Genomic DNA, 27,391 nt, shown 5'->3' on the forward strand with positions numbered 1-27,391 from the left:
TGATGTGGATCAAGATACAGAACTCTGAGCTCCTTCTCCAGCACCACGTCTGCCTGCCCACAGCCATGCTTGCGCCATGATGATAATGGACTGAACCTCTGAAACTGTAAGTCAGCCCCAATCAGATGCTTCCTTTTTGCAAGAGCTGCTCTGGCCATGGTGTCTCTTCACAGCAACAGAGCACCAACTAAGAAACCATTCCAACAGATGAGGAACTGGTGACCAGCAACAAAAGAACTGTCCCAAAGTAACTACATTATTTTAGAATATGTACTAGTAAAACCGTTAAGAAGACCTGAGAGCCATCTCAGGACTCCTCAGCAGGCCTTAATAAGAGCTGGTGAAAACCAAGTAACATCTAAGGACAAAAGAGGCTGGCTTGCAAAGGAACACAACTGTTCAGAAGAAAATCAGATTCTTCTGTCTTAATCCAAAAAGGAAACTATAAAAGGCAGAAAAATCTAAAACTGGGAAACAGTCCAACCAACATTTGCTGAGTACCTACAGTTTAACAAACACTATATAAGTCCCCCAAAAAATTGTGATTGGAGTTTTGCATAAGGAAAAGTCAAATCATATACACACAACACTGGCTCAAAGTCACAGAAGTAACAGGTTGCAGTGTGGGGTGGGGACCCGGCCTGTCCCCACTGTCTTCCATTCTCAATCCTGCTGCCTCAGTGAGTTCAGATTGTGACCGCACACACAGTCCTGGGATTCCTAGAATCTTCAAGTTTGTCTTCTCTGTGCTTTCAAATATTTGGAGAAAACCAAATATTAAGGTTAAGGAAAGGCACAGGCCTAAGGGCATCTATGAGAGAACAGCAGCCATCCTCAAGGAGACATCAGCTTTCTGATTCTGTGCAAGCCCTTTCCTACTAGGCCATACTGTTCTATTTAAACAGGGAAGAAAGAAAGCATGGGATTACCTGTGCTTCTGCCCAGTTGCTGAACCTCTCACAGTTAAGACCCCTTACAGATGCTAAGAGTAGTTAGACCATATCTGTAATCCCAGCCTCTGGGACGTAGAGGTAAGAGATCAGAAGTTTAAAGGCAGCTTTGGCTACTGTAAGTTTGAGGCCAACACTGGCTACATAATAAACAAAGCAAGTTTGAGGCCAGCCTTGGCTACAAAATAAACATAAATTTATGGCCAGCCTTGGTTATATCCTCAACATAGTAAGTTTAAGGCCAGTCTTGGCTACATAGTAGGTTTAAGGCCAGCCTGTCTCAAAAAGAAAGAAGAAAGAACCCAAAAGGTCTTTTTAAAACTCTAGAGCAGGGATGGGTTCCACTTGGTCCAAAGTCAGATACTGATCAATAACTAGTGCTTTTTTGAGAAAATGGGTGGATGCTGGCATTACAGTGACAATTTTGGGAAGCCTGTAACTGAAGTGAGAGGCCAACCACAAGGCTGCTCTTGAAAACATGACTCCCGAGTCTCTCAGAGACAGTGGCATGCGGCCTTTGATTTGTGTGACAAGTTTCTAAACCCTAAAGGACTCAAAATAACATCTCTAAAAGGATTATCAGAGCATGTGAATTAAGTCATAGGTAGAAATCTATGGCTGAGCAGGAAACCTTGACAATACCCACCCTGCTTCCTTTATTAGCTTTATGCCGATTTAACACAGATTAGAGTCATTTGAGAGATGAGAAGCGCAATTGAGAAAACTCTTCCATGAGATCTGGGATGCCAGCACGCCTGTAGGGCATTTTCTTAATTAGTGATTGATGGGAAGGGCCACTGTGGGTGGTTCCATCTCTGGGCTGGTGGCCCTGGGTTCTATAAGAAAGCAGGCTGAGCAAGCCATGAGGAGCAAGCCAGTGAACAGCATCCCTCCATGGCCTCTGCAGCAGCTCCTGCCTCCAGGTTCCTGCCCTGACTGACTTCAGTGGTGAACCGTGGTATGGATGAGTAAGGCCAGATAAATGCCCCCCTCCAGTTGCTTTGGTCTTGGTGTTTCACCACAGCAACAGTAACCCTAACTAAGACAAACAGGAAGCCCTGTGTCACCATACTACCTGGCATACCCCTAAATTGTAAAATAAAAGCTAAAATACTTCTGTTACCGTCTGCTCATGTATATTTGTGCTGTTAAATAGATGTAAATAAAAACTAAAAACATCCAGACAATTAAGAGCTAACACAAGTGCTTCTTAGGACATAATCTTAATAAATGAAAAGACCTTTCATTTCTTTTTTTAAAAAGTAATATGGCTTCAGTGTTGTCAGCAAGAAATATATGCAACATTTACCCTGCATTCTACCTGGGCTCATTCATACTCAAAATGCTCATGTTATAAAAACTCGAGTCACTACTTAGCTTTTACTGTCTACATTTAAGAGCATCCTGAATAAAAATGTAAGTTGGTTAGCTATGTAAATCTCATAACAGTTTTGAGAGTCATCTAATATAATTTAAGTCTTTTAAGTTGATATAAGTCTATATGATAAAATGAAAATGAACTGCTAAACCTACCTTTATCCAACTCAGTCAGAGGAATGAACAATTATCTATATTTAGTAAATACCCACACTGAAAAACTGCACATGGAGGAAATATGTCTAGAAATTATGAGATGGCGCATCCGACAACCTAAAGGGCACAAGCGCCAAGGCAGAAGTGAGGTAGCAAGTGTGGAGACCGGACACTCTTACAGGAAAGGCCACACCCACGTGGCTTCAGGAGGCTGGAAGGGAAGAGGACCCTAGTGAGCACAGGGTCACTGAGCTCTGGTGTGCTCTTGGTGGCACTGGGAGAGTTTTTAATTTTCAAGGAATCCCCCTAGGAAGTGAAGGTTCTGAGGCATGTTGCAGTCTTTGAATGCTTAGGCCTTTTAATTAAAGGAAACAAGGGGTTTTCCTCATCTTCTTTGAAACTACATGGAAATGTCTGTCCCTTTGGTTTAATGGGAAACTATAAAAAAAATGTGACTAATGTCTTGACTATTTTGTTTGTTTGTTTTACAAACTTCTCAAAACTCAAATTCTAAAGTCATTCACATTAATTTTGGGGTGTTTCAGAGGAACACAAATTTTCCAAATGAAAATGATTTTGTTCCCTTTCTACATATGTATGTACATGTACATATATGGAAATGTATATATGTATATGTATACATGGAAATATATATGAAACTATACATGTATATAAATACACACACACACACACACATATACATACAGAGAGGCCTGAGAGATGTTGAAGTAATCAGACTCACTTGCATGGAAAGAATTAAGCAAAAGCAAAACCAGAGGCTGATGAGGTATCCAACTGAGTGTCTTAAATGCCAACAAATAAGTGCTGCTTCACTGTCTCTATGACATGTGACACTTCACCTGCTGTGTCACAGACATGTGACTGACATGATAAATAAGCCCTGGTATGACTTACAATTATGCATATATATTTTATTTAACAGCTATAGTTCAAGTTATCTGAAATGTTAGCGCAATAACCACTTTTCTCTATCAATCACATTATACTGAACTCCCACTGAACCTTTAACCATGTCTTAGCTCCTGAATCACCTACAGATTTTTGTATTTTATTCCAATGTCTTTCTGAAAGCCTTTATAAGCATGTATTATACAACTGCGAGAGGATTTATGGAAAGTCTGTAAATTGCAGGTTTCTGGTGACTTAAAGATCACACCACTGGGCTGGGTGAGACCCTCCAGAGGCCTCTGGAAAGCTAAGCAACCATGAGGCAGTGGGCCTGAGCTCAGCAGAGAACTCAAAGAACTGACTGGGTAACTATGCTGGTGACCTTGCTAGAAATATTTCTGGCACTTCAATGTTCTGTTGTTCAAGTGTAAAGTACCCCCTTTTCTCTGAGGTCCTGAAACTTAACAGCACTCTGGGAAAGAAAGCCTTTACAAACAAAAGCAGCAGCTCTTTTTCTCTCTGACTCATCCCCATCGGACTGAATCCAGAATTCACACGGTGTGCGCCCTGCACTTCCACAGCACTGAGCTCCAGAGAACCTGTTTCTTTCCAGCAGGTCACCATGTGTGAGGCTTTGGCTTGATGTCTTGGCCTGGAATAAATTTAAAAGTCTGCTCTGAGACTCCATTATTACTAGCCGGCCTGACAACCCCTGGCTGCCTCTGCGGCACCAATGACGCCTGTTAGATATCATCAGAGCTTTGGCTGGGATGTCTTCTTTGAGAGTAAGCATGGAGCTGGGTTTTCTGGGAATAACCAGGCCAAGTTTAAATAGACCAGACTTATTTTACAAGCAAGTTAGTTTTACTGTGATTGTGTCTGGCAAGAAGTGTGGATGAAGTAGAAAAGATTGTGATTCTGTAGAGAACTGTGATGTCAGACTCTTGTCTCTGTGGTCTTAGCTATCTGTGAGCCTGGCTGGATTCGGTGTCTCTCCAGCTTTCCTCCAATATCTCTGGCCAGCACTTTCCAAACTGACATTTCTAATTTTCTGAGCATGCCCATCCTCCAATTACTCCAAGCTGAAGCTGAAATATACAAGTGAACCTCAGAGAGATAACCACTACAGCTCACACATCAATAACTGTCATGCCTGCTGCTGTGTAGGTTAACTCAAGAGTTTGCCAAAATACTAGACAGCATTACCAAACATTCAAAGCAAGGGCAATCAATCCATTGAAAGCACTGTCCTCATCTTACAGTCCAAAGATTTGAATCTTTGGACGAATCCAGAAACCCAACTGTTTTTTGCATTTGTTCTAAACATTTACTGTAAACTGTCTCTAAAATACCTGATAGCTACTGTCATAAATTTTGTAGGGCAGTGGTTCTCAACCTGTGGGTCATGACCCCTTCACAGGGTTTGCCTAAGACCACCAGCAAACACAAATACATTAAAATTCATAAGAGTAGCAAAGTTACATTTATGAAGTAACAATGAAAATAACTTGATGGTTGGGGGGGGGGTCACCACAACATGAGGAATTGTATGAAAGGAGTTCATATGTAGAAGAGGCTTAGGAGTCTTGATGCCTCCTGAAAGGAGATATTCTAGTGCTTCTCATGTACTGAGTGATCACAATGGCTACTGCTGTGAAAAGCACTAATACAAGACATGAGACTAAATCCCCACCAGGTCTCAGAACTGTCCTATGATCTGCTTCCAAAGACAATGTGTCCAAACATTAGAACCTGGATCCCTAGAAGAGACAACAGCCAGTTTTACACTTGAGTCTCACTGGAAGGAGCCTTACTTATTACAAGAACCTACAGACTCTTCAGGGAAATTGTATGAGGCACCACATGGCCCTGGACGACTTCCCAGGATAACTGGGAAACCTTCCCTCAGGCATCATGCTGTCTCAGGCATCCTGCCTCAGTCACCCAGGAAACTGAAGTGACACTACACAACATCTGGAAAACACAAACTGGCCTGGAAAGGTGACACCTGGGTCTGACTGTGGCCTACTTGATCTTTTCAGCTGGTTCAAGATGGGGAAGTGGACACCCTGGCTTCAAGGGACCCCTGAATGTTGTGCGCCACCATCACCCAGGGACTCTCACAAGCTCTCCTGCACTTTCATCCTCTTGAGTCTTAAACCTTTTAAATCTTCACTAACTTAGCAAACATCTCCACAGGAACAAATAAGAGTCACCAGAAGAACCTGCTGAGGTGCTGCTGGGCGTCCTGCAGATTCCACAGAAAGGGAAGGAGAAGGAGAGAGGAGGGAAGAGGGAAGAGGAGGAGGAGGAGGAAGAGGAGGAGGAGAAGAAGGAATAAGAAGAGGAAGAGGAGGAAGAGGAGGAAGAGGAGGAAGAGGAAGAAGAAGAGGAAGAAGAAGAAGAAGAAGAAGAAGAAGAAGAAGAAGAAGAAGAAGAAGAAGAAGAAGAAGAAGAAGAAGAAGAAGAAGAAGAAGAAGAAGAAGAGGAAGAGGAAGAGGAAGAAGAAGAAGAAATGTCTAGGGAAATGCCTCAGAGGCAGCACTGTCAAGATTCCTCAAGAGAGGAAGAGGAATCTGGGGAAAGAAGTCAGTCAACAGGTTGCACTAGCTCTTATCCATAAACTCAGGTATGTTTCTTATCAATGGATTTTATTTTTACCAAGCAGTTTCTTACCAAGCAGCTAATAGATTTTATTTCTCTGGTTCAATTGACTCACCCATCCACTAATCACTTTCAAAGGCACCAGACATTGCTTTTTCTTTTGCTTAAGATTTATTTATTTTATGTATATAAGCACACTGTTGCTGTCTTCAGACACACTGGAAGAGGGCATCGGATCCCATTATAGATGGTTGTAATCCAGCACGTGGTTGCTGGGAATTGAACTCAGGACCTCTAGAAGAGCAGGCAGTGCTCTTAACCACTGAGCCATCTCTCCAGCCCCAACACTAAACATTTCTAATGGAGAAATTTCTAAATATATGAGTATACGCCTGAAAAGCCTCTTCTGCATGCCCTACAAGAATGTTCATTCTTTTCTGAGAGGAGATTTACGATTCCCCAGGGATGAACTTCCTGACTGGTTATCCAATACCAGTGGTCAGTCCTGAAATCATATGCATATGAACAACACTAAATAGCCACAGCAGGTTATGTGTATGTGTGTGTGTGCGTGTGTGTGTGTGTGTGTGTGTGTGTGTGTGTGTGTAACAATAACAATTAAAGGAGAAGAGGCTGTGAATCTGAGAGCAGCAGGGGTACTGGGAGGGACTGAGAGAGGAAAAGATAAAGGTAAGATGGTATAATTGCATTTTAATTTTAAATCTTTAACCGAATGCCTAGTCTAGCAGTGATAGTACTAAGAGAGAATAATAAAATGAAGTGTCTCTTTAGAGGAACCAATAAAATATACTTATTTTAAACTAAATAAATGCATTAAGATCTAAGTCATATACTAATAGGAACTGATCTCAAAATGTGTAGTAGTGAAGCAATTAAGTTATAGAATTATACACACATTTACATAAGACTGTAAATATACAAAATGTTACTACCTGTTGTTTGCAGGTCTTCACATAGGTGACAAAATATGAGTAGTGATCTAATCATTCACACTAAATGTAAGACAGTCATTCCTCTGGGGATGAGGGGACTAATGCAGAAGCCAAACTGAAGGGTTTTTTGTTTTTTTGGTTTTTTTTAGCTAAATCAAACAATAACTATGTCAGTTCATCAGATCGATGGTGGCTATGTATTGATGACATATGTATAGTCAAATGGATATTTTCTCCAAGAAAAAAATTCTATATAAGGGAAATATGAGAAAAGTATCCCATACCAAAAGTCCATAAAAATAACAGGCATGAGTCTTATTTAGAGAAAATTTAAAATTGCAGGGACTTGAGCAGAAAACAAACACCGCACCCCAGGGTTTTAAGAGAAACAACTTAAGGCTGTCAATTTCTCTACAGAGCTTTTAAGTAATTTCAGTTCTACTGACTGGTGAGGGACAGAGACGTTATGCTCTTGTTCTGAATCAGAGCTGTTCCAACACCAACGGAGGCTTGGGGTCTTGTTACAATGTAGACTCTGACTAGTGACTCTCCAGGAGCCCCAGGCTACCTTTCTAATGAGCTCCGAGATACCATGCTACCAGCCTAAGAGACACAGTAGCGAAGGTCAGGTGGGGGGGGGGGAGTAAATGTGGGAGAATTAAGAAGTCTGTGAGGATCTGGGGGTAGGGAAAGAGTGTAACAATGCTTCAGTAATTAAAAAACAGTCAAATGGGTTGAAGATGACTCAGTGAGAAAGAGCTCTGGCTGTTCTTCCAGAGGACCTGGGTTCAATTCCCAGCACCATCAGGGCAGCTCAAAACTGTAACTCCAATCCCAGGGGATCCAATGGCTTCTTCTGGCTTCCGAGGGCACTAGGCACCAACACAGTATGCAGACAAAACATGCACACATATAAAATAAATTTTTTACTGTAAAAAAAATACTTAATACAATGGCAAGAAAGTAGACAGCTCATTTAAATAATAATAGCAATGGATGGTACTTAGTAATGTTTGACTAGCATCTGGGATGGGACTCCTCTTCTTTTCTTGTTTTGATTGTATTTTAAGATAGGGTCTCTCTCTATAGCCCTGGCTGTCCTGGAACTCACTAAGTAGACAATGCTGGCCTGGAACCCCAACTGCTTCTGCCTCTTAAGTGCTGGGATCACAGGCATTTGCCACCATAACCAGCATGTAACAATGCTTTGGAACAGCACTTTTTAAGGGAGACACTGGTACAGCTTAGTAAGAAAACATCTAGATTGAAGAACCTAGAAATCCCAACCATCAGAAATGGGTAAGGAGAATAGAAGCATATGGTCAAAGAAAGTATAGCCTAAGAAGCATTCAAATTACCTCATAATCTCTGAAGGCTCTATGATATTAAGTAGTGTGAGTTCCACATATCAGACAAGTCCCACCAGGCCAGAGTCCAGGGAGATAAGTTTTAAGTCCTAAGATAAGAACTATTTTATCTGAAGCTTCTTAACAATAAAATAGATTATTTCACTGGTTTCTCACGGTGGTATCTTTTAATGAGATGTCACTCAGAAGTCTCAGGCATTTGGATACCTGTTCCTCAGTTGGTGGCTATTTAGGAAGGAAGCCTTACTGGGGGAAACATGTCACTGCAGAGGGGGATTAGTGGCTTCAAAGGACTCCCACCATTCCGGTTGGTACTCTCTGTCTCCTGTTTGTGGGTCACAGTGTGAGCTATCAGCTGTTCCTGCTGCCACGCCTGATGCTTGCTGCCTGTCTTCCCCACTAGAATGGTGATGAACTCTTGGTTCATCTCCTATGATTCCTTGGACTCATAATCCCCAAAATAAGCCCTGCCTTAGTTGTGCTTTTCTACCATGAAAGAGAAAAGTGACTAATCCGCCCCTAACTGAGGATCTGCAAGAGGCTGACTGGCTATGTCAGAGATCTCACAGATGACATGTCTAGAAGGGAAAGCCTGCAGATGATAAACATCTCCCATTCTAAGAACAGAAGCAATGCTTACTTAAATTAGGCCAAGGGGTCGAAACTCATTATCATCTCCCAATGGATAGATACAACAAACATTAAGCAACGAACACCAAATGACTGCCCTTTATTAGGTAGCCAAATAAAATATACCTGCTACTCCACGACGAGGCCTGATGGCCCAGTGAAAGAAGGCGACTCTAACTCGAGCAGAGTAAGTGTCACAAGCAGGGCCCACGTCCTGCTCACAGTTTCTCCCACATAACTCATTTTGCTAGAACTGCAGTGAATGCCATTAACACTAGGAAACATCACAGAGAATCTAGGATCTAGGAACATAATGTCCTTGCTTATGTTCCCGTGGAACGTGAATACAGACTAAAATGAGGAAGCGTTACAATGGACAAGGGGTTGTAGGGCAAATTCCCGATGTAGCAATTTTAATCTACTAAAGTAATATCCAAAACCTGAATTATCCCTGCCTCCAAAGACACTCTGAAATGGTGACCAATTGGACCTGAATACTCTAACCACAGCGGAAATGTAACAACTCTGTTTACCTTCTAAACTTATTCCCTTCATGTATCAACTATCTTATAAAATATATTCTTGGGGAAAACACATAGAAAAGGACAAAAAGTAGACCTCCTTCCAAGCTTCAATAGACGCTGATCTCATTCTGGGCTCTGCGGAGATTCCATATGGTCCCTCCCGAAGCACAAGGGTGCTTTGGCAAGTCAGTATGTTTGACCAGAACTAATACATCTGTTGCAGAATACTACATGTTTAAGCACCATTACATCCTAAAAATAAAATCCTCCAAATCCATGCTTGTGCTTAAAATCAACATTTTCACATAATAAAAACGCTGACAGCAGAAATAAAGTATTGGGCACGAGAGGCAGAAACTTCAAAAAGCAACTGTGGTTTTGAAAACGGAAAAAGTTTGAAAATCTTATTTTAAAAAAATCACAGCACGTGGTTTTAAATTAGTATGAGAGCACAGACAGCCTGAGACAGGCAGAGTCCGTAACCAGGTCACAGACAGCAGACAGACACCTAGCTGACGTACCGCAGTCGGAAGGCATCGGTGCTGCAGAGATGGAGAAGATGACCGATGTGTCCGAGCCTGTGAATAAGAATGGGTATCTTCCGATCAGAGAGCTTCCTTCCAGTGGAATATCCGGGAGGTCCTCTATGGTCATCTTCTAGAAAAGCGCCTGTAATGGGGAAGGCGAAAATCAGAATGCATTTCAACTTCACTAGCATGCAACTTAGATGACTGCCTTCAGTCACAGGAATCCTGACGACAGATTCTTATAACCCGCTTCCCACACCCCGCACCATCAGCAGCCCAGGAATTGTCACAATGCAAAGCTTGGGAAACATAAATTAAAATAGGAATTTAATTCATGCTAAGAGATGAAAACCTTATTACAAGGCTGAGCTAAGCGAAATGGGCAGCATTAAAGGACACAGCAGCCCCACAGACTGACCTTAGTTAACTCTCATAACACAACACAGGTTCCACCATCCGCCACTAGAGCCCATGCGTCCGTTGGCATGTTGCCATTGTCTTATGATATCCCAGAAAACATCACTGAAAATTAATCATTTCACTTTCACAAATGTAAAAGATGTCTTAGACCACTCTACTTAGCAGCATGGGGTCTCTTTCTCCATCTTAACAGGAAGAAGTCTGTGACCTTAAAAGGTATCAACTCAAGATAGCCTTCTTTAAGAAAATATCAGTATCTAAAAGAAATTTATTCTAAATTAGACCCGCTTTATACCCAGTCTATATCTCAGAGATAATGTAGAAAGCAGAGAAAATGCTAAGTGAAGCCCAACTATAGAGCTAAAAAGCTTAGGTTGTTTTAGTCTGTTCTGAAATACTGTGAATCATGTTTCTTTTTAGATACAAACAAGACCAAATTATTTTAGATTATATTCAATACAGTAAAAAAAAATTAACTAGTAGCTTAATCTACCTAGGAAATATACCACAAGCATGATTCTGCATGTGCTTCCTAACATTTGCATAATGAACATATGCTAGCTAGTTTTAAGTCAACTTGAAAAAAAAAAGTCTTACGGGAAGGACTTTCAATTGAGAAAATGTCTCTACCAGACAGGCCTGTCAAGCCTGTGATGCAGTTTCTTGATTGATTTGTGGTAGGAGGGCCCAGTTCGTGGTGGGCAGGGCCATCCCTGGGCTGGTGGTCCTGGGTTCTATAAAAAATCAGGCTGAGCAAATCATGAAGAGCAAGCCAGTCAGCAGCATATTTCCACGCTCCTACATCAGCTCCCGCCTCCAGGTTCCTGCCTGGCTTTCCATACTACAAGATGAAATAATCCTTTTTTCACCAAGTTGTTTTTGATCACGATGTTTTATCACAGCAACAGAAACCCTAAGACACATCTTAACTGGATCACCTTTACCAGCCCACTCAGCTCCAGGGAAACAGTCACTTGGAACTAACTGGTTTCCCTCCCACTTAACTCAGACCTTTTTCCTCTGGGAGCAGGAGCCAGCAGGAACAATAGGCTTTCTTATGTCTTAAAGACTATACACTTATTTGCACACAGGAATATTATACATTAAACTAACTAGCCTGGTTCTTACTATATTAAAGGAATCCCAATTTGGGGGCAGGCAAGTAGTCCTGAAATTACTTGCTACCCAATACATGAAATCTTTTGGCATTAACCTTGCTAGCATAAACAGGAACAACAAAAGATTAAATAGCAGTCCTGATCTTCATTATCAAGGCCCAACAGGAAGGTACCACTAAGACAGCTCCTTTCTACATATCACAATTCCCCCACCCACCCAACCACCCCCGCAACATCTATGGGTTTCTACTTGCAGACTCATGTTTGCTTTGTAATAAATCTGGGTAAATATTCTCCACTGTAGGTAGGAAGCTCCCTTTAGAGCCAAAAACAAAAACATTACTTAATAAACCTCCATTACAGGTTACCATACAAAAGGCCCTGTTCCAGAGGCTTCAGAGATTACAAAACTGAGTGAATGATGGGCCATGGGTGTTGGGTAGTTTATGTTTTTAAAATGAAATATCATTGATGAGCACAGGTTTTGAAATGGAAAAGGATGTGTTCCCATCTGCAAGCACCAGGAAGTTTTGCCACAGGAGCTTTAAAGAATCAGGAACTATCCTGGGCAGAAACAAACAAATACAAAACAAAAACAAATGGTCTGCTGTAGGGTATGTAGCTGGAAGGGTAGGCAGATGTAAGGCTAACTCTGTTTGGGGTTGATGGTGGCTTTTCTGCTTGCTTGACTGGTTGGTTGGTTGGTTGGTTGGCTTGCTTGCTTGGCTGGCTTTTTGTTCGGTTGGTTGGTTGATTGGCTGTTTTTTTGTTTGGTTGGTTGTTTTATTTATTTGGTTGGTTGTTTTATGTTTCGTTGGTTAGTTGGTTGGTTGGTTTTTTTTTTATTGGTTGGTTGGTTTTTTTGTTTAGTTGGTTGATTGGTTAGTTTTGTTTGTGTTTGGTTGGTTTTTTTGTGTGGTTGGTTGATTGGTTAGTTTTTGTTTTTGTTTATTTGGTTGGTTGGTTATTTTTTTGGTTGTTTTGTTGGTTGGTTGGATTTTTATTTGTTTGATTGATTGGTTGGTTGATGGTTGTTGTTTTTTGTTTGTTTGTTTGATTGATTGATTGGTTGGCTGGTTGATTTTTGTTATAGGGTTTTTTGAGGGGGGAGATAGCTACTCTCGTTCTTAACTGGCAAAGCAAACAAACAAAACCATCCGATTCCATAAGCACAGGGAACTGGCACACCAAGAAACCGGCATGCTTCAAGTAATATTTTAGGAAGAGTAATGCCACTGTAACCACACTTCTAGGGCTCAGACTTGTTTTCTATACTCTTAATTTGTCAGCAGAGTGATAACAAAATTGCTTGCTGTGGTCCTGAGAGCACCTTTCATTTCTCGCAGTTTGTCAAGACCCTTAGAGCTGAGAGCTGCATGGAGGACTGGAGGAGCGCTCAGCAGGTAAACCTGAGCAAGCGGCAGGGCTGGAGCTACGACACCACATACACACACACACACACACACACAGAGCGGGTGGGCACAGTGACCCACCTGTAATAACAACACTCTAGAGGTGGAAACACAAATCCCCCAAGCCACGATGGTTTCCTAGACCAAACAAATCAAAATCTCAGGGTCCAGCAAGGGGGAACCCCTTGGTGAGTAGCCTTGGTAAAAAAGTAGAAAACGATGGAGGAAGACAGCTGACATCAACCTCTGGCCTGGACACGTACACATGGACATGCACACATATGTGCATACACATAACAGTAACAGAACTTACACACCCGTTAACTACCACAAGACTAAGATTAGCATCTTGTACACACATAGTAAACATTGAAATTTCAGATCCAAAGTAGAAAGATAATTCATGGAAGACACGGAATCCACTTCATGATACTTCAAGGCCAGAGAAGCTATAATATCCTGTAACCTGCGCGAGGAACATTCCTTATATTTTTGCATCTTAATATTTTTTCTGGTCCCATTTCTTTACCTTCTGGGGAAATGTAGAAAGAAAAACTCTTTTATTTTACCACAAACTACACACTACACAAGCTCTCACATACTCTGAGAATGCTTCCCAGAAGCAATGTCTAGGTCTAAAGGGCTATGGCACCTGCAAGCTTCATCAAGTTTAGAGATGTACTGACCTGAGTTGAGTAGTTATTTTTTCCAAAATCTCCTAACGCTAACTGATGAGAGCTGTTTTGAAAGAAATAATCCCTGGGTACATTAACTGAGAACAACCACTTCTACTAGTTTCAATAACTAGAACTGAATTCTCCAAAATTTCAGGCACATGGGAATCCTATCTTATTCCATTAACTCAAACCACTTCTGAGGTAAAAGCATACATATGATCGTGTCTCCAACAGCTCATGCTTTTCTCAGAGCCTGATCCTGCCTTGACACATCTGTAATGAGAAATGTCAACCAACCTCTGCAGAGAGGTTTGGAGGTCAGGCCTCCAAAGAGAACCAACTGAAAGAAGAAAGTATTTCTGTGACGCTGGGGATTGAACCCACAGCCTCACTTATCAAATATCAGGTGAGTGCTCTACCACAGGGCTACACCCCAGCCTTTCCCTCAAATGTGCTTGAGATATGGCACAAGAGCTGCATACTGGAGTTTCCTGACTAACAAGGAGCCCAAGCTGTGCCCACATTTGTAAGAATCAGCATCATTTCATCCAGCTTCCCACAGCAGTAGGTCGTGCTGTTCATTTTCATGAAATTCCAAATACGGCAAAGTATTTATATTGTACAAACAAAACTTCAAATGATCCTTCTTTTTGCTACCTATAAAACTTCTGTTCACTCACCACACACGTGTTGCAAGTACGAGAGCCTTTATTTTCACGAGACTCAGAAACAAACCCAAGCAAATAAGCATATAGAAAGCATGGCCCTAAGGACCCTTTTATTTGCTACAAACAAAACACTTGAAAAGCAGCCTTGAGCCCCACACGGAATTATCAGACACCTGCCCTGGAGGAGTTCCATCACTCATCCGGTAAATACTGTCTCTCATAAGTCCTAAATTGTGCATCCCACAGATAAGAGTTACTATGCACTTGCCCCCTGTAGATGCTAGCCCAGGGCTAGGTTGCTACCAGAAAGCACAAATACTGTACAATTAGTATTCTGACTCACAAGAGCTGGGTACAATGCAGACAAAGAGATAAGACAGCGTAGGATTTCTGAGGCCTAATAATTAAGGGCTGGATAACCTCCCAGGACATGTGGCTTTTAAACTGTCAGTTGGTCTAGCTCAGAGTTTCTTTTTTCTTTTTCCTTTCTTTTAAAAAATCCCATATTTATTCTTTGGTAAATGATACTTAAATTGACTGTAAATTTTATTAAAGTTGCCTGTATTGGTTCACTCATAGCATACAAATATTCTACTTTGTCTTTTTTTTATTAGATATTTTCTTTATTCACATTTCAAATGTTATCACTTTTTTCTGTTTCCCCTCCAAAAACCTCTTATCCCATCTCCCCTCCCCCTGCACACCAACCCACTCACTCACTCCAGCTTCCCTGACCTGGCATTCCCCTACATTGGGGCATCGAGCCTTCACAGGACCAAGGGTCTCTCCTCTCACTGATGTCCAACAAGGCCATCCCCTGCTGCATATGCAGCTGGGGCCATGGGTCCCTCCATGTGCACTCTTTGGTTGCTCAGAGTTTCTTAAAACTGAGGGCTGGGGAGGGGGTGTCACAATGAAATATGCAGTGTCACACCAAAAAATGGCAATCTGAAATAATTCAGGTTTCCAAATGCACAGTCACCTAAAAATAACACAAACTCAAATACATACTGTACCTGGGGTGTTTCATACAGTGCTTACAGCGTTATCATGTGATCTCACTGCAGCCGTGGCTCTGAATACAGAGTTCACTGTGCATGTGGACATGGCATGCAGTGCCATCTGACACTGCCTGAAATAGCTCCACCCAGTGTAAGACCAGGTGTTGCAGTGTTTTTACAAAGTATTCTGCTCTTACAGAAATGTAATACTTTAATTACAGAAAACAAAGACTTTTAATAGGTTCCCATTGTCGTTCCTCAGCATGTAAGCATCAAATTAGCATATTTTAGAATTAGATTTTGTTCCAATGTTAATTTCACTAATTGCTGTTTGTGTTCTGAATTTGTAAAAAAACAAAATCGCTGGACATGGTAGCACATGCCTTTAGTCCCAGTACTTGGAAAACGGAGGCAAGCAGGCCTCAACGTGTTCAAAGTTAGCCTGGCCTACATAGTGAGTTCCAGGACAGCCAGAGCTACACAGTGAGACCTTGCCAATAATAAATAAATAAATAAATAAATAAATAAATAAATTTTTAAAAACTTTTAAATTCATTGACACTCAAGAGACGGTTCAGCAGTTAGAAGCCCGCCTGCCAGGCTGGGTTCCCACTGCCCACACGGCAACTCCAGTCCCAGGGTAGCCAACACCCTCTTCCAGGCTCTGCAAGCACCAGGCACATACATACATTCAGGCAGAACATTCATGCATGTAAATTAAAAATAATTTTTTATAACTATAAATTAATTCTGGCTTTAGATTAAGACAGAATTTCCAACAACTTCTGAAAGGGTCCTAAATACACGTGTGTGTATTTATTTGTGTATATTTATAATCTTTTCTATTTATATTCATATAAAGTAGTACTGTCAGCACTATAGATCAGTTCTATAAAATGTTGAAGATGTTCCATATCCCGTAGTACCAAATGTCCGTCCAACTTACATATAAAAATTAATGACAAGTAAATCATCTCTTCAGCATGTGAATTTTTCATAGCAAAATTTTTCAATAGCAAAATCATATGTATACTTTTGCTCCAAGATAAATATATGATTTCTTGTCAATAAATGTCTGATTTGTATACCTATTTTATATACCTGAAACTATGTCATATGCCCTGTTTTAGCTCTATCTGAATGTTCAAAGGGTCAGTTTACATAAGACTAGCATCTCACCTATGGGCAGTCCCCTGACCAGCACTGAAGGAAAACAGTCCAGCTCACTCCTCAGAGAACACACAACTTACAGATGCCTGAAATGAGAAGGTCTGATATGCCAAACAAGCTTGCAGCAGCATAATTATAAATAATTAAGAGAATAGTCAGACTAAAAGCAGCCGGATGCTTAAAGGGTTTTAGCGGAGAGACAGTGAAGTTGATTTCGTCAGCTCAAGCTCAGGAATATGTATTTCAAACCTTCGACTGTTATGAGCAAAATGATACCACTATAATCATCACTTTTTAAAAAGGCCTTGCTGTTGGGATTGTATCTGAGAAATAGGAGAGAGTGTGGAAATAAAACCAAGGAACAGCGCACCATGTACTAAAGCTACAAAAGAGATAAACACTTTGGTTGTGTCAAGAGTCAATCTTTGAGCCTAAACAGTAGCTATCAAATGAAAGCATTTTTTTTTTGGTAAAAAAAAAAAAAAAAAAAAAAAAAAAAAAAAGCATCATATTTATGTTCAAATGAAACCAGGATGGTTTTTGCAACGGCAAACTGTAGAAAGCTGGAATCCGGCCATCTCCAAGTCTCTGCTTTTCCTCCAGTCTGTGTCCTACGCCACCTGCTCTTCTGCCACACAGTCAACTCAAACTGTGCAACAGACTCACTGACAAAGGTCAAAGCAACTGCAACCAAGTATCTGTTGAAGGTCTCCACCGAGGAAGACACTTCAGAAGAATTTCAAAGGCACTGTTTTTAAGCTATGCTAGTGCTACAATGTACCCACAGTGTAGCCTGGAACAGATACCAAGTTACTACCCCAACCAAACAGCATTCTGATACAGGTCAAAACCTTGTCTCAGAGCGGGCTTGGAATCCCAAGGGCCTGCCCAGCATCCAGATGAAATGAATCACCTCACATATATAGCTTTGAACCGGTTCATCTAATCCTTGTGGTTCCGCACCGGACAGGTCTCACTCAGCTCACACCCTCCTGCAACTTCCCAATGCGACTCAGTATGAAGGACTCTCAGAGCAGTTCAGTTTTGAACACGCGTGCCTACGGGTTTCTTAATGATCTAAGTCAGAAGGGGATGCGAGTGAGAGCCTGAAGAGGCCGGCGTGTGGAAACCCACCAGGGTGCGCAGCCCGGCGCGTGGGAGATACTCCTGGGTTCCGGGAAGCGCGGGCCTGCCGGGCACCCATCTCAGTCGGAGAGCAAGCGACACAAGCACCCACTTCCCCGCCCGCCCGGCCGCGTCCTGGGAGGCCTCCGGACACCTCGGTGCGGCCCGCACCGCCAACCGCCTTGCGGCCCGGCCTCCCCGGTCCCGCCGCCCCCAGAGTCCCGCCACCTGCCTGCTCCGGGTCCCCGCGGAGCGCCGGCTGCGGACGCGGGGCGCAGAGGCAAGGCGCAGGGGCGCGCTCCCGCCCTCCCGCAGGGGGTCCCGTGGCCGCCGCGGAGCCTCCAGCCGGGCAGCAGCAACCCGCCGCCTTCCACGCCGCGCGCGCCGGAACCGGGGCCCCACGCGGGTCGGCGCGCGCGCAGTGCAGCCGCCGGGGCTGCGCGCAGGCCTCGGCCCTCGGCCCCGCGCACGCGCCTGCGCTCGCTCGACTCCCGCTTGCGCCCCTGTGCCCCTCAACGGGAGAAATGTCTGCGGGCGGCTGCACCTGCTGTGCCCAGGCTCACGGTGTCTGCTGGCCTTTCCCGGAGCCCCTGACGGTGCCGTGCACAAATGGGGATCTGTCCAGCGCAGCACAACCAGGCTCTAAAAGGAACCTTGGCTGGCCACGACAGTGCTTTGGGGCTGCAGCCGGCATACCCTCCTCTGGTTGGGTCTTAGTTGACCCTATTTGGCCACCCTTGCTTCCTAGCATCCTCAGCGGGAAGAGCTCCCACCCACAGCATCTGGTAGGCAGAGACCACATCCTACCCTTTTAAATAGGGTGGCCATGCATGTCCTAAGGTAAGATCCATCAGTCAGTTATCCAAGTCCTGCTGTGAAAACCCTTCTCAATACCCACCTGAGTGATTACAAAGGAAGTGTACCAGCCAAGGGAAGAAATAAATAGTCACAGCCCACACTTCCTTAGTTTCTGCTCCTTCCTCAACCGCCTTCTACCCCCCATCTCTTCCATCATCCCATAACCAGAAAGAAGTGAAACTGACCCCTAGCAGATGTGGACGCTGACATTCTAGTTCTTTCCCACACTGCAGACAGATGTTGATCTTTAATAGGGAGAGCTAATGTGACTTTGGCAAGTTTGTAAACTTTAAGAGTGTCACAGCACAGCCATGCTATTATTACCCTGTTGGTGTTTCTTCCTTATCGTGTGGTAACTAACAGAAAACTAGTGGCTCTAAAGGCTAGGAAAACAAACACAAACACTTTCTCCTTGCTAGAGTTCTCACAACATTCTCCCACCAAGTAGCTCTAGTTGGACCCTCTTAAGAAGGGACCCACTAACTCTTAAGGTAGCTTAGACTAGCCTTTTGTGAAACATCCTTCCTTAGGAGCCAAAATCCAGGGTTGTTCCTGCCATGGGGACTCAAAGAACATCTAAGTTCGGTTCAAGATCGAACGATGCTCCCTGTCTCTCAGGCTGCTCCTCTGTGGCATGCTTTGCCACCCTACTCACCAGTCAGTTGAAGGACTCCTCGGGGTGCATCCTGGCTAGTCTTGAGACCTCTTGAATGTGATGCTCAGAAAGGAACAGTGACCTGGTCAGTACCAAGGAGAGCCTGCCACCTCTGTCTACCTCTTGAGCTTCTACTAACTCAACCCAAGATATCCAAATAGCTGTGTGAGGCGGTCACACCACGCTGGAGAACTGGGTGGGGGCACAGGGCCAACTAAAACTCAGGGTGCTTATGCAGTACTAAATTCCACCTTCCCACACCCCTGGGCAGCTGCCAGGTTCTCTTTTCCTGAAGACTCTGTCTTAATGCAGTCTCCAGGATGGCAATGTAAAACAGATGCGTATCCCTCCCTTGGAGGACTCCACCCCCCTTTCCCTGTTTTTCTCACACCCAGTTCTTGCCTAAGCCACCCACCGCCTCTGCTGGCTAAAAGAGAAAGCAATTTGCCTTTCATTGGCTCTAAGTGCCATTGAAACACCGGAACTCACAAGGATCTATTGTAACAGGGGCTGCTGGCAACATTTTTTGGGCTTTTTAAAAATGTATCCACCAAGATACCACTATTAGTCGTGATGGGTGTGGCAAGCTAAGTGGTTCTAAGCTATAATGAAGATCTCTGTTAGAACCAGCCAGACTACTGGCTCTTCCTGCTACACCCTACGTACACAGTACACAGGCAAATTCCAAGGACAACAAGTCACCAGGGAAAGTCTGCCACTCATTTAGTTGCCTTTATTCCAAAACCCGAAACTACTCCTCCCCCCATCAGGAACACAGGCCCTTATTGCTGTGCTCTTCCCTGGCGCATACACACGCACATATCACACAAATTTTGCAGCTAGGTCTTGCCAATTAATAACAAGAAAATGGGACAATTGTATGGGGCCAAAATTTGGAGCTTAAAGTAGCCATTGGAATGGCTAAGCACACAGGATATGATCCATTACATGTGCTTAGAGGAATATCACAATGAAACAAAGTGCCAAGAGGGATGGTATCCATCAGTGGTCAGTACCACAGAGAGAAGAGGAGGTGCGGCCAACTGTCCACTGTACAGAACACTACCCGTAATAAAATTTGTCTTCACCACAAATGAAGTGGAACAGAAGATTTACACTGAGTATGATCCAAAAGTTTCTCAAGACATTGTTTGGCATCGCCTACACAAAATATCCTTGTGGCCATTGGGAAGTGCCCAGAGATGTCTGAATGGTGAGCAGGGATCACTCAGAAATTCAGACAATGCTCTTCCTTGCTCCACGCATTGGGCAGGGTATCATTCAGAGAGAAGAGAGAGATTCACTTTCCCAAAGAGATACAGTCTTCTGGGGGAGCCAGACGGACAGGAAATCAACCAACAGGGATGCTTACAGCGCTTAGCCGAGCTTGAAAAGTCTTCACAGGTGACAGGACTCTCCGCCTGGAACACCCAAAAGAAATTAGCACATTGTTAGAAGGAATTAGTTCAGCAAGGCTGCCAAATACAAGATCAGTTTATAAAATCCAATAATCTACATCAGCAGCGAAAAAGCAGGAAGGAGACAGTGAGACACTTCTCATTCTCGCGGCATCTGGGGATCCACTTAACTTTTCAAACCTTTTTAGAGAAGCTCTTAAAACTCTATCAAAGGACATAAACAACAACAACGACAACAACTGAACAGATTAAGAACTATGCCACGGGCAGGGTGGCTTTGCACTGTAGAAATGTCAAGCTGATCACTGGACTCGATGCTTCGTTATAACTAAAATTTTAAGGTGCTCCATAAACATCAAATATGAAGGACAGGTATAGCTTTAAGTAGGACAAATTTCTAAAAGCAAGGACAAAGGGAGACTTGCTGTACTAGAGATTATGTCTTTACTATATCATAATAAAAATAATTAGATGCTGCTCTAGGAATAAACAAAAATGGCCTAGAATAGAGGACTCTGAAGGAGAGCCCTGGGTAAGCGTGTCCGTGATATACATAGAAGTGCTACCACAGCCAATGATTAAAAAATATGAATTATATACAGAACAGTTGGTCAGCCTTACTTAATAATGGAAACAAAAAGAAATCATGTGCCAAATACAAAGAGCAAGTCCGAGTGAACATGCAAAGGGAAAGAAAGTGTGGGAGATGCTGTGAGTCTGCTGCAAGAAAACAGGTGCTGGCGAGGGTGTGGAGAAAGAGGAACACTCCTCCACTGCTGGTGGGATTGCAAGATGGTACAACCACTCTGGAAATCAGTCTGGCAGTTCCTCAGAAAACTGGGCATAATACTACTGGAGGACCCTGTTATACCACTCCTGGGCATATACCCAGAGGATTTCCCAGCATGTAATACGGATACATGCTCCACTATATTTATAGCAACCATATTTATAATAGCCAGAAGATGGAAAGAACCCAGATGTCCCTCAACAGAGGAATGGATACAGAAAATGTGGTATATTTATACAATGGAGTACTACTCAGTTATTAAAAACAAAGAATTCATGAAATTCTTAGGCAAGTGGGTGGAACTGGAGAATGTCCTGAGTGAAGTGACCCAATCACAAAATGGTATGCACTCACTGATAAGCGGATATTAACCCAGAAATCAGAATACCCAGGAAACTATTCACATGTCAAATGATGCCCAAGAAGAAAGAAAGAGAGGCCCCTGGGCCTGGAAAGGCTCAGTGCAGCAGTATAGTGGAATACCAGGACAGGGAAGCGGGAAGGGGTGGATTGGGGAACAGGGGGAGGGAAGAGGGCTTATGGGACTTTCAGAGAGGGGGGAACAAGGAAAGAGAAAATCATTTGAAATGTAAATAAAGAATATATTGAATTTTTTAAAAAAGGAAAGTACAAAAAAAAAGAAAAAGAAAAAAAGAATGCATTCTTAATACACAACTAAAGCAATGGCCTCTGGGGGGACCAGTGGGCCTGACGTGATGGAGGGCCTGAAGTCAGAGACAAAGATGGTGGAGGAAATGCCATAGAACAACTTCATCTGTTCTGATCGGGAACTAGGACTAACAACCATAAATCCTTACAAAATTCTTCCACTGAGTGGCAATAGGTGACCTCCCATAAAAAGAAGTGGAGAAACAGCTCAGCAGTAAAGAGTGTGTTCTGCTCTTGCAGAAGACCTGAGTTTGGTCCCTGCATCCAAGAAAGACTGGCTTCTAGCCACCTATAACTCTAGCTCCATCAGACCCAGTGCCCTCTTCTGGCCCTGGTGGGTACTGCACCATGCATATGCCCAAATGCAGATACACACTTAAAGATACCTTTTTAAAAAGAAAGTTGTAAAAGTGTGATAAATTGAAAGGAGCTATGTGAAATGTATAAACATAACTAGAAATTAGTGCCTAAAGCAACAAAAATCAGTCAAAAAATAATAAAAAACGGAGGAAAGGATAACAGCAGTTTATGAGGATGTGTATCGGTTTCCTTCCCTGCTGCTGTGATAAAATACTTTGACAAACACAGCTGAAGAGGGAAAGGAGCTAACAATTCCAAGATTCATCACCCCAGGGAAGTCCAGGCGACAGAGCTTGAAGCAGCTGGTCGCATCATGTCCACCGTCAGGAAGCAGAGGGATGCCCGCTGGTGTCAGATCACTTTCTGTTCAGAATCTATTGCCTGGAGAACGGCTCTGCCCACAGTTAGGAGGGTGGGTTCTCCCACATCAGTTAGCATAACCAAGATAGGCATGCCCTGCAGGCATCCTGTAGGCATGTCCAGAGGCCTATCCAAGCAACCCGAGATGCACTGGATAGAAAATTAACACAGCGTGCTGGCTACTTTTATGTCAACTTGACACACCAGGGAGAATCACCAAGGAGAAGGGAGCTCAGCTGAGAAAATGCCTCCCTAAGATTGGGCTGTAGGCAACCCTGGAGAGCACATTTTTCAATTGGTGATTTATGTGAGAGGGGCCCAGACCACCATGGTCAGTTCCACCCCTCAGCTGGTGGTCCTGGGTTCTATTAGGAAGCAGGCTGAGGAAATGAGGGGGGGGGGGGCAAGCCAGTGAGCAGCACCCCTCCATGGCTTCTGCATCAGCTCCTGCCTCCAGGTTCCTGCGCTGTGTGATTTCCTACCCTCACTGCTTTTGATGATGTGGGACTACAGTGAGATTAGCCCTTTCCTTCCCAGGCTACTTTTCAACCTGTGCCATAGCAGCAACAACAACCCCACCTAAGACACACAGACTATCCAGACTGTCCAAAGGAAAGCCCAGAATGATGAGCAAGCAGCGAGATGGGCAAGAAATAATAACTAACACAAAATGTCCTGGAAATGGGTGGACTTAGAAAGTATATTAAGCAAAGTCACCCTGTCTCAGAAAGGAAAACCCACATGTTCTCTCTCACATGTGGGTTCTAGTCTACAATGCATGTATGTATGTGTGTGAGCAAATGTACTGTGGGCATAGTATATGCAAAAAGAAGGGGGCCTAGAAAGGGTAATATCAGGCCACGAGGAAGGACTGAAGTGAAGATGATATAAAACTAATTGTTTTTCAAATTTTAATTCCTGTTTTTTTCAATGTGTGTGTGTGTGTGTGTGTGTGTGTGTGTGTGTGTGTGTGTGTGTTGGTTATGTGCATAAAAATAAAATTGAAAGTCAAAGTATAAAAATGATGAATACAGATAGGCTCTTCCCAGTCAGACGCGAAGTGATGAAGATAATCCCGAGCGCTGGCGAGGATATGGAAACCTCCTGCACTGTTGATGGGTATTGGATGAGAGAAATACACCCTGTAGCATGGTCTAGCAGTACTGAGCGCAGGTGAGATGCCTTGTGGCTCAGCCATTGCCCTCCTATGTACGCCTCGGAGAATCCCTCCGGCAGTCCCCCAAGCACTTCTCCACGGGGTCTCCAGGAAGCATGCCAAGTAAACCTGAAAACTGTCCTCAGATACTCTTGATTCAGGGTCTTATGTAGACGTGAGATATCCTATAGCTTATTCTGCCTTTTGTTAGCCTTGGTTCCCAAAAAGAACAAATGGATTTTTTTGCAAATCCAACTTATTGCTAACAGGGCCCTGGCTACCCAGGCCCTCTGGCTGCTCTCGCTTCCAAGCATCAGACAGCACAACCACAGGTAAAGGCCAAACTTGTAAGCCAAGATGAAGGAAGGCAGGACCAAGGGAATGTTTCATAGCATTAGGGTCACAGCGGCCACTGTGGCACAGGATATTTGTTCTCAGGGTCTGGAGAGATGGCTTAGTCAAAAAGCCACCTTCTGCACAAACGTGAGGTGCCTGAGCTCTAAACCCCTGCCCCACATGAAAAGCTGGCTGTGACAGCGTAGGCCTGGCACTGGGGCGGACACGGGATTCCTGAGGCTCCCTGGCCAGACATCCTTGTTAAAACCAGTGAGTTCCAGGTTCAGTGAGTGACTCCCTCTCTAAAAACAAGGTGGAAAGTGACTGAGAAAGACACCCATCATTGACCTCTGACCTCTGTGCTTACCCCTCATACACACACACACACACACAAGCGCAAGAAGTACATTTTTCACATCAGTTAAATTTCTAGCCACCAAGGTACCTCTAGAAACATATCTGACACACATAAGTATCATCAAGCTACTTTCTGTGAGAATTTTCGTTCAATGATCCCCTTTCTCCCATTGGAACTGACATTAACAAAATCTCTTTATATAGCTATCATTTTACAGAAAAGGCAAGGCAAGAAGAAATATCATTTTAAAAAAACCACAAACATGCAATCAAACAAATCCAACAATTAGAAAATTCAAATTCTTTAAATGAGCCAAAGATCTGAACAGATATCTCACTAAAGAAGAATGTGAATGGCCAATCAGTATATGAGCAGACATCCCAAGTCATTAGGGAACTGAAAACAGGAATGGGAGGCCACTACACACGTCTATTAGAAGGGCTGAAACTCCAAACACTAACAAAGGCTGACGAATATGGAAAATGGAGAAACTATCATTCACCTCACAATATGGGCTGGCGGTTTCTTACAGTCTGCAGCTATGGGCCAGTAACCATACTCCTAGGCATTTGCCCAAGTGATTTAAAAATATATTCACATAGACACACACATACAACTAAAACCAAACATTGGAGCAACTAAGGCCTCGCTGCCTTTAGCAGGTGAGTAGGTAAACGGTGGAAAAACACAATATTTAGCAACAGTCACTAATTAGCTATTGAGCCACAAAAAGACAAGGGGGAATTGACCTAAGTGAATATCGGTCAAAGAGAGATGTCACCTGACTACACTGCATGTCTTCAGCTATGTGGCATCCAGTTAGCATGGGCAGTAGTGAGGGTAACTGCCTTCTAACTGGCATCCTGGAAAAAGTGAAGCTATGGTTAAAAAAAAAAAAAAAAACCTGCTGAGTGGTTATCAGGACTAGGGAAGAGAGGTTGGATGAGTGGAGCGGAGAGTTAGGGATTTGAGGAACAAGAAAACTGCTCTGATACTAACAGTGAAGACATCATGAATTTTTAAAAAAACAGATGACTTACAACATGATGGGTTAATCAGAAATGACGAGCCTTCTTTAATAATAATGTATCAATAATTTCAACAATTACAAAAAGAAATAACAGACAGAGCAGGAATTCCAATACTCTGCCTGGGTTTGGAGCACCCTCCATACTTTCTGATCATGTAGCGTATTTTTAAAAAGGTGTATTTCTTTGACATATGTCTACGTGGCCAGGCGGTGTGTGAATTCAAGCAGGACAGCCTGTTTTCCTTTGTCTGAGTTATGCTGTGTGCTCTGCTTTGTACCGGTTATCTGCCTCTGCCTTTACAGACGTGAGCTTCACTGGTAGTCTGAGGAGACACACTTATTTTATAATACAACTTACCCAAATCATGTGACTGTCTTCTCAATGTCAAAAATGTTCAGTTCCTCATCAGCCTTCCTCGGCAGAGTACAAATTGCTTAGCGTGTTAGTTGGGGGTGTATGGAAACGGGTGTTTTCATAATGGGCTCCCTCGGGCCCTAGGTAGATTCCAGTTCCAGAAAGCCACGGTGGTACTGGCAGGCTTTGGCTTGCCTCCCTTTGGTGGAGTCCCCTTTGAGTGCCCCAGCCAGCCAGGTCACCACAGGCAACCAATGCATAACAATGCCATGCTATGGCGCTATGGAGACAAGATTTAAAGGGCCAGGCGCTAATTCCGACCCTTAACCTAATGCTTAGCCAAAGCAGCGTTAAGGCGGGGAAGGACCCTAGGAACCCCTACAAGCCCTTCATTTCACCACAGGGAAGAAGCTCAGATGCTTTAACAGACCCTCTCAAGTGACTGTCAAGTTACTATCAATCAAGTAACTGTCAAGTTACAACCACCCTGATTCCCCCTCAGACCTCCGAGCAGTAGCCTCTCTGAATGCCTGAGCCTTCTTCAGGTGTGTTCATGGGACAAACCTTCCCGGAATGCCCTACATGGAACTCAGGCTGCAGCTAACCAGTTAAGTACCTGAGTGCCTTTGGCTGTGTGTGGCTGCTACCTGCTCCCACCTTTGGAAAACAGAACTACTGGTTTTGCCCAAAGTGTCATATCACCCAAAACTAAGCTACAGGAGTTCCTTAGATTAATAAGAGACAAAGGGCACCCAGTGTTTCAAAGCTGTACCCTCTGTTGTGCTCTGAGGAACAGGGCAGAGAAATGGATGCCAGTGACTCTCTTTCCAGCACACAGAGAGGCCACACTCATGCTAGGAATGACATCACTCCCATGCCAGTCCCAGAGTTCTCAAGTTGTGGCAAGTCTCTGGGAAGATGAAGTCTTCCTTCCAGATGGAAATCACTTGTAGTGGCATTTCCTAGTGCAGGTGCTATAAAGGTAAACCTGACACACCACACAGTACACGGCTCTGCACGCTTAACTCTAAGCCTTCCTGACCCAACTGTCACTCACTGTGTGGTATCTAGAAGGATGCCTCCCACCGAGTACACACCCACACTAAAAGAAAACCTCTTCCAGTTATCAGGACAATATGTCTATTTTTAAACTAAAGTGTTCAGCTAATGAAAATAAGAACACTGAATAAGACGTTGTCCCTCAGTCTGGGTTATCACAGTGAGAGAAGCCTGCAAGCTTCTGGAACTTTCTGCGAATGGCTAAAAGCTTGAGGGATCCCAATTCCTATTGAGGTAATGTCACTGGCTATAATAGATCAGAGGCTTAACACGGCAAGCTACCCCCCCATCCCCCCCACCTACCCCACCCCACCTTCCTTCTTTTTATCCAAAGGTGACTTCTCAGGTATTGTGAACCCAGGAAAATAGCAGTGACTGTTGCTCACTTTAAACTGAACA

The 27,391-nt window shown here is 43.5% G+C and overlaps 1 protein-coding gene across 2 annotated transcripts in view; it reads right to left on the reverse strand.

The window, feature by feature from the left end:
• Clip4 (CAP-Gly domain containing linker protein family member 4) overlaps positions 1-18,017 on the reverse strand; it is a 74,366-nt gene extending 56,349 nt beyond the window's left edge. For both annotated transcript variants that reach the window (XM_052186318.1, XM_052186317.1), the window contains exons 1-2: positions 17,821-18,017; positions 9,992-10,139 (exon numbers count right to left, since the gene is read on the reverse strand). In XM_052186318.1, the coding sequence (XP_052042278.1) occupies positions 9,992-10,124 (133 nt within the window). In that variant the 5' untranslated portion in view covers positions 10,125-10,139; positions 17,821-18,017. The remainder of the gene's footprint in view (positions 1-9,991; positions 10,140-17,820) is intronic.
• Between the last annotated feature and the right edge of the window lie 9,374 nt (positions 18,018-27,391).

The sequence above is a fragment of the Apodemus sylvaticus genome, chromosome 6 (assembly GCF_947179515.1).
Source record: "Apodemus sylvaticus chromosome 6, mApoSyl1.1, whole genome shotgun sequence".
Classification (NCBI taxonomy): domain Eukaryota; kingdom Metazoa; phylum Chordata; class Mammalia; order Rodentia; family Muridae; genus Apodemus; species Apodemus sylvaticus.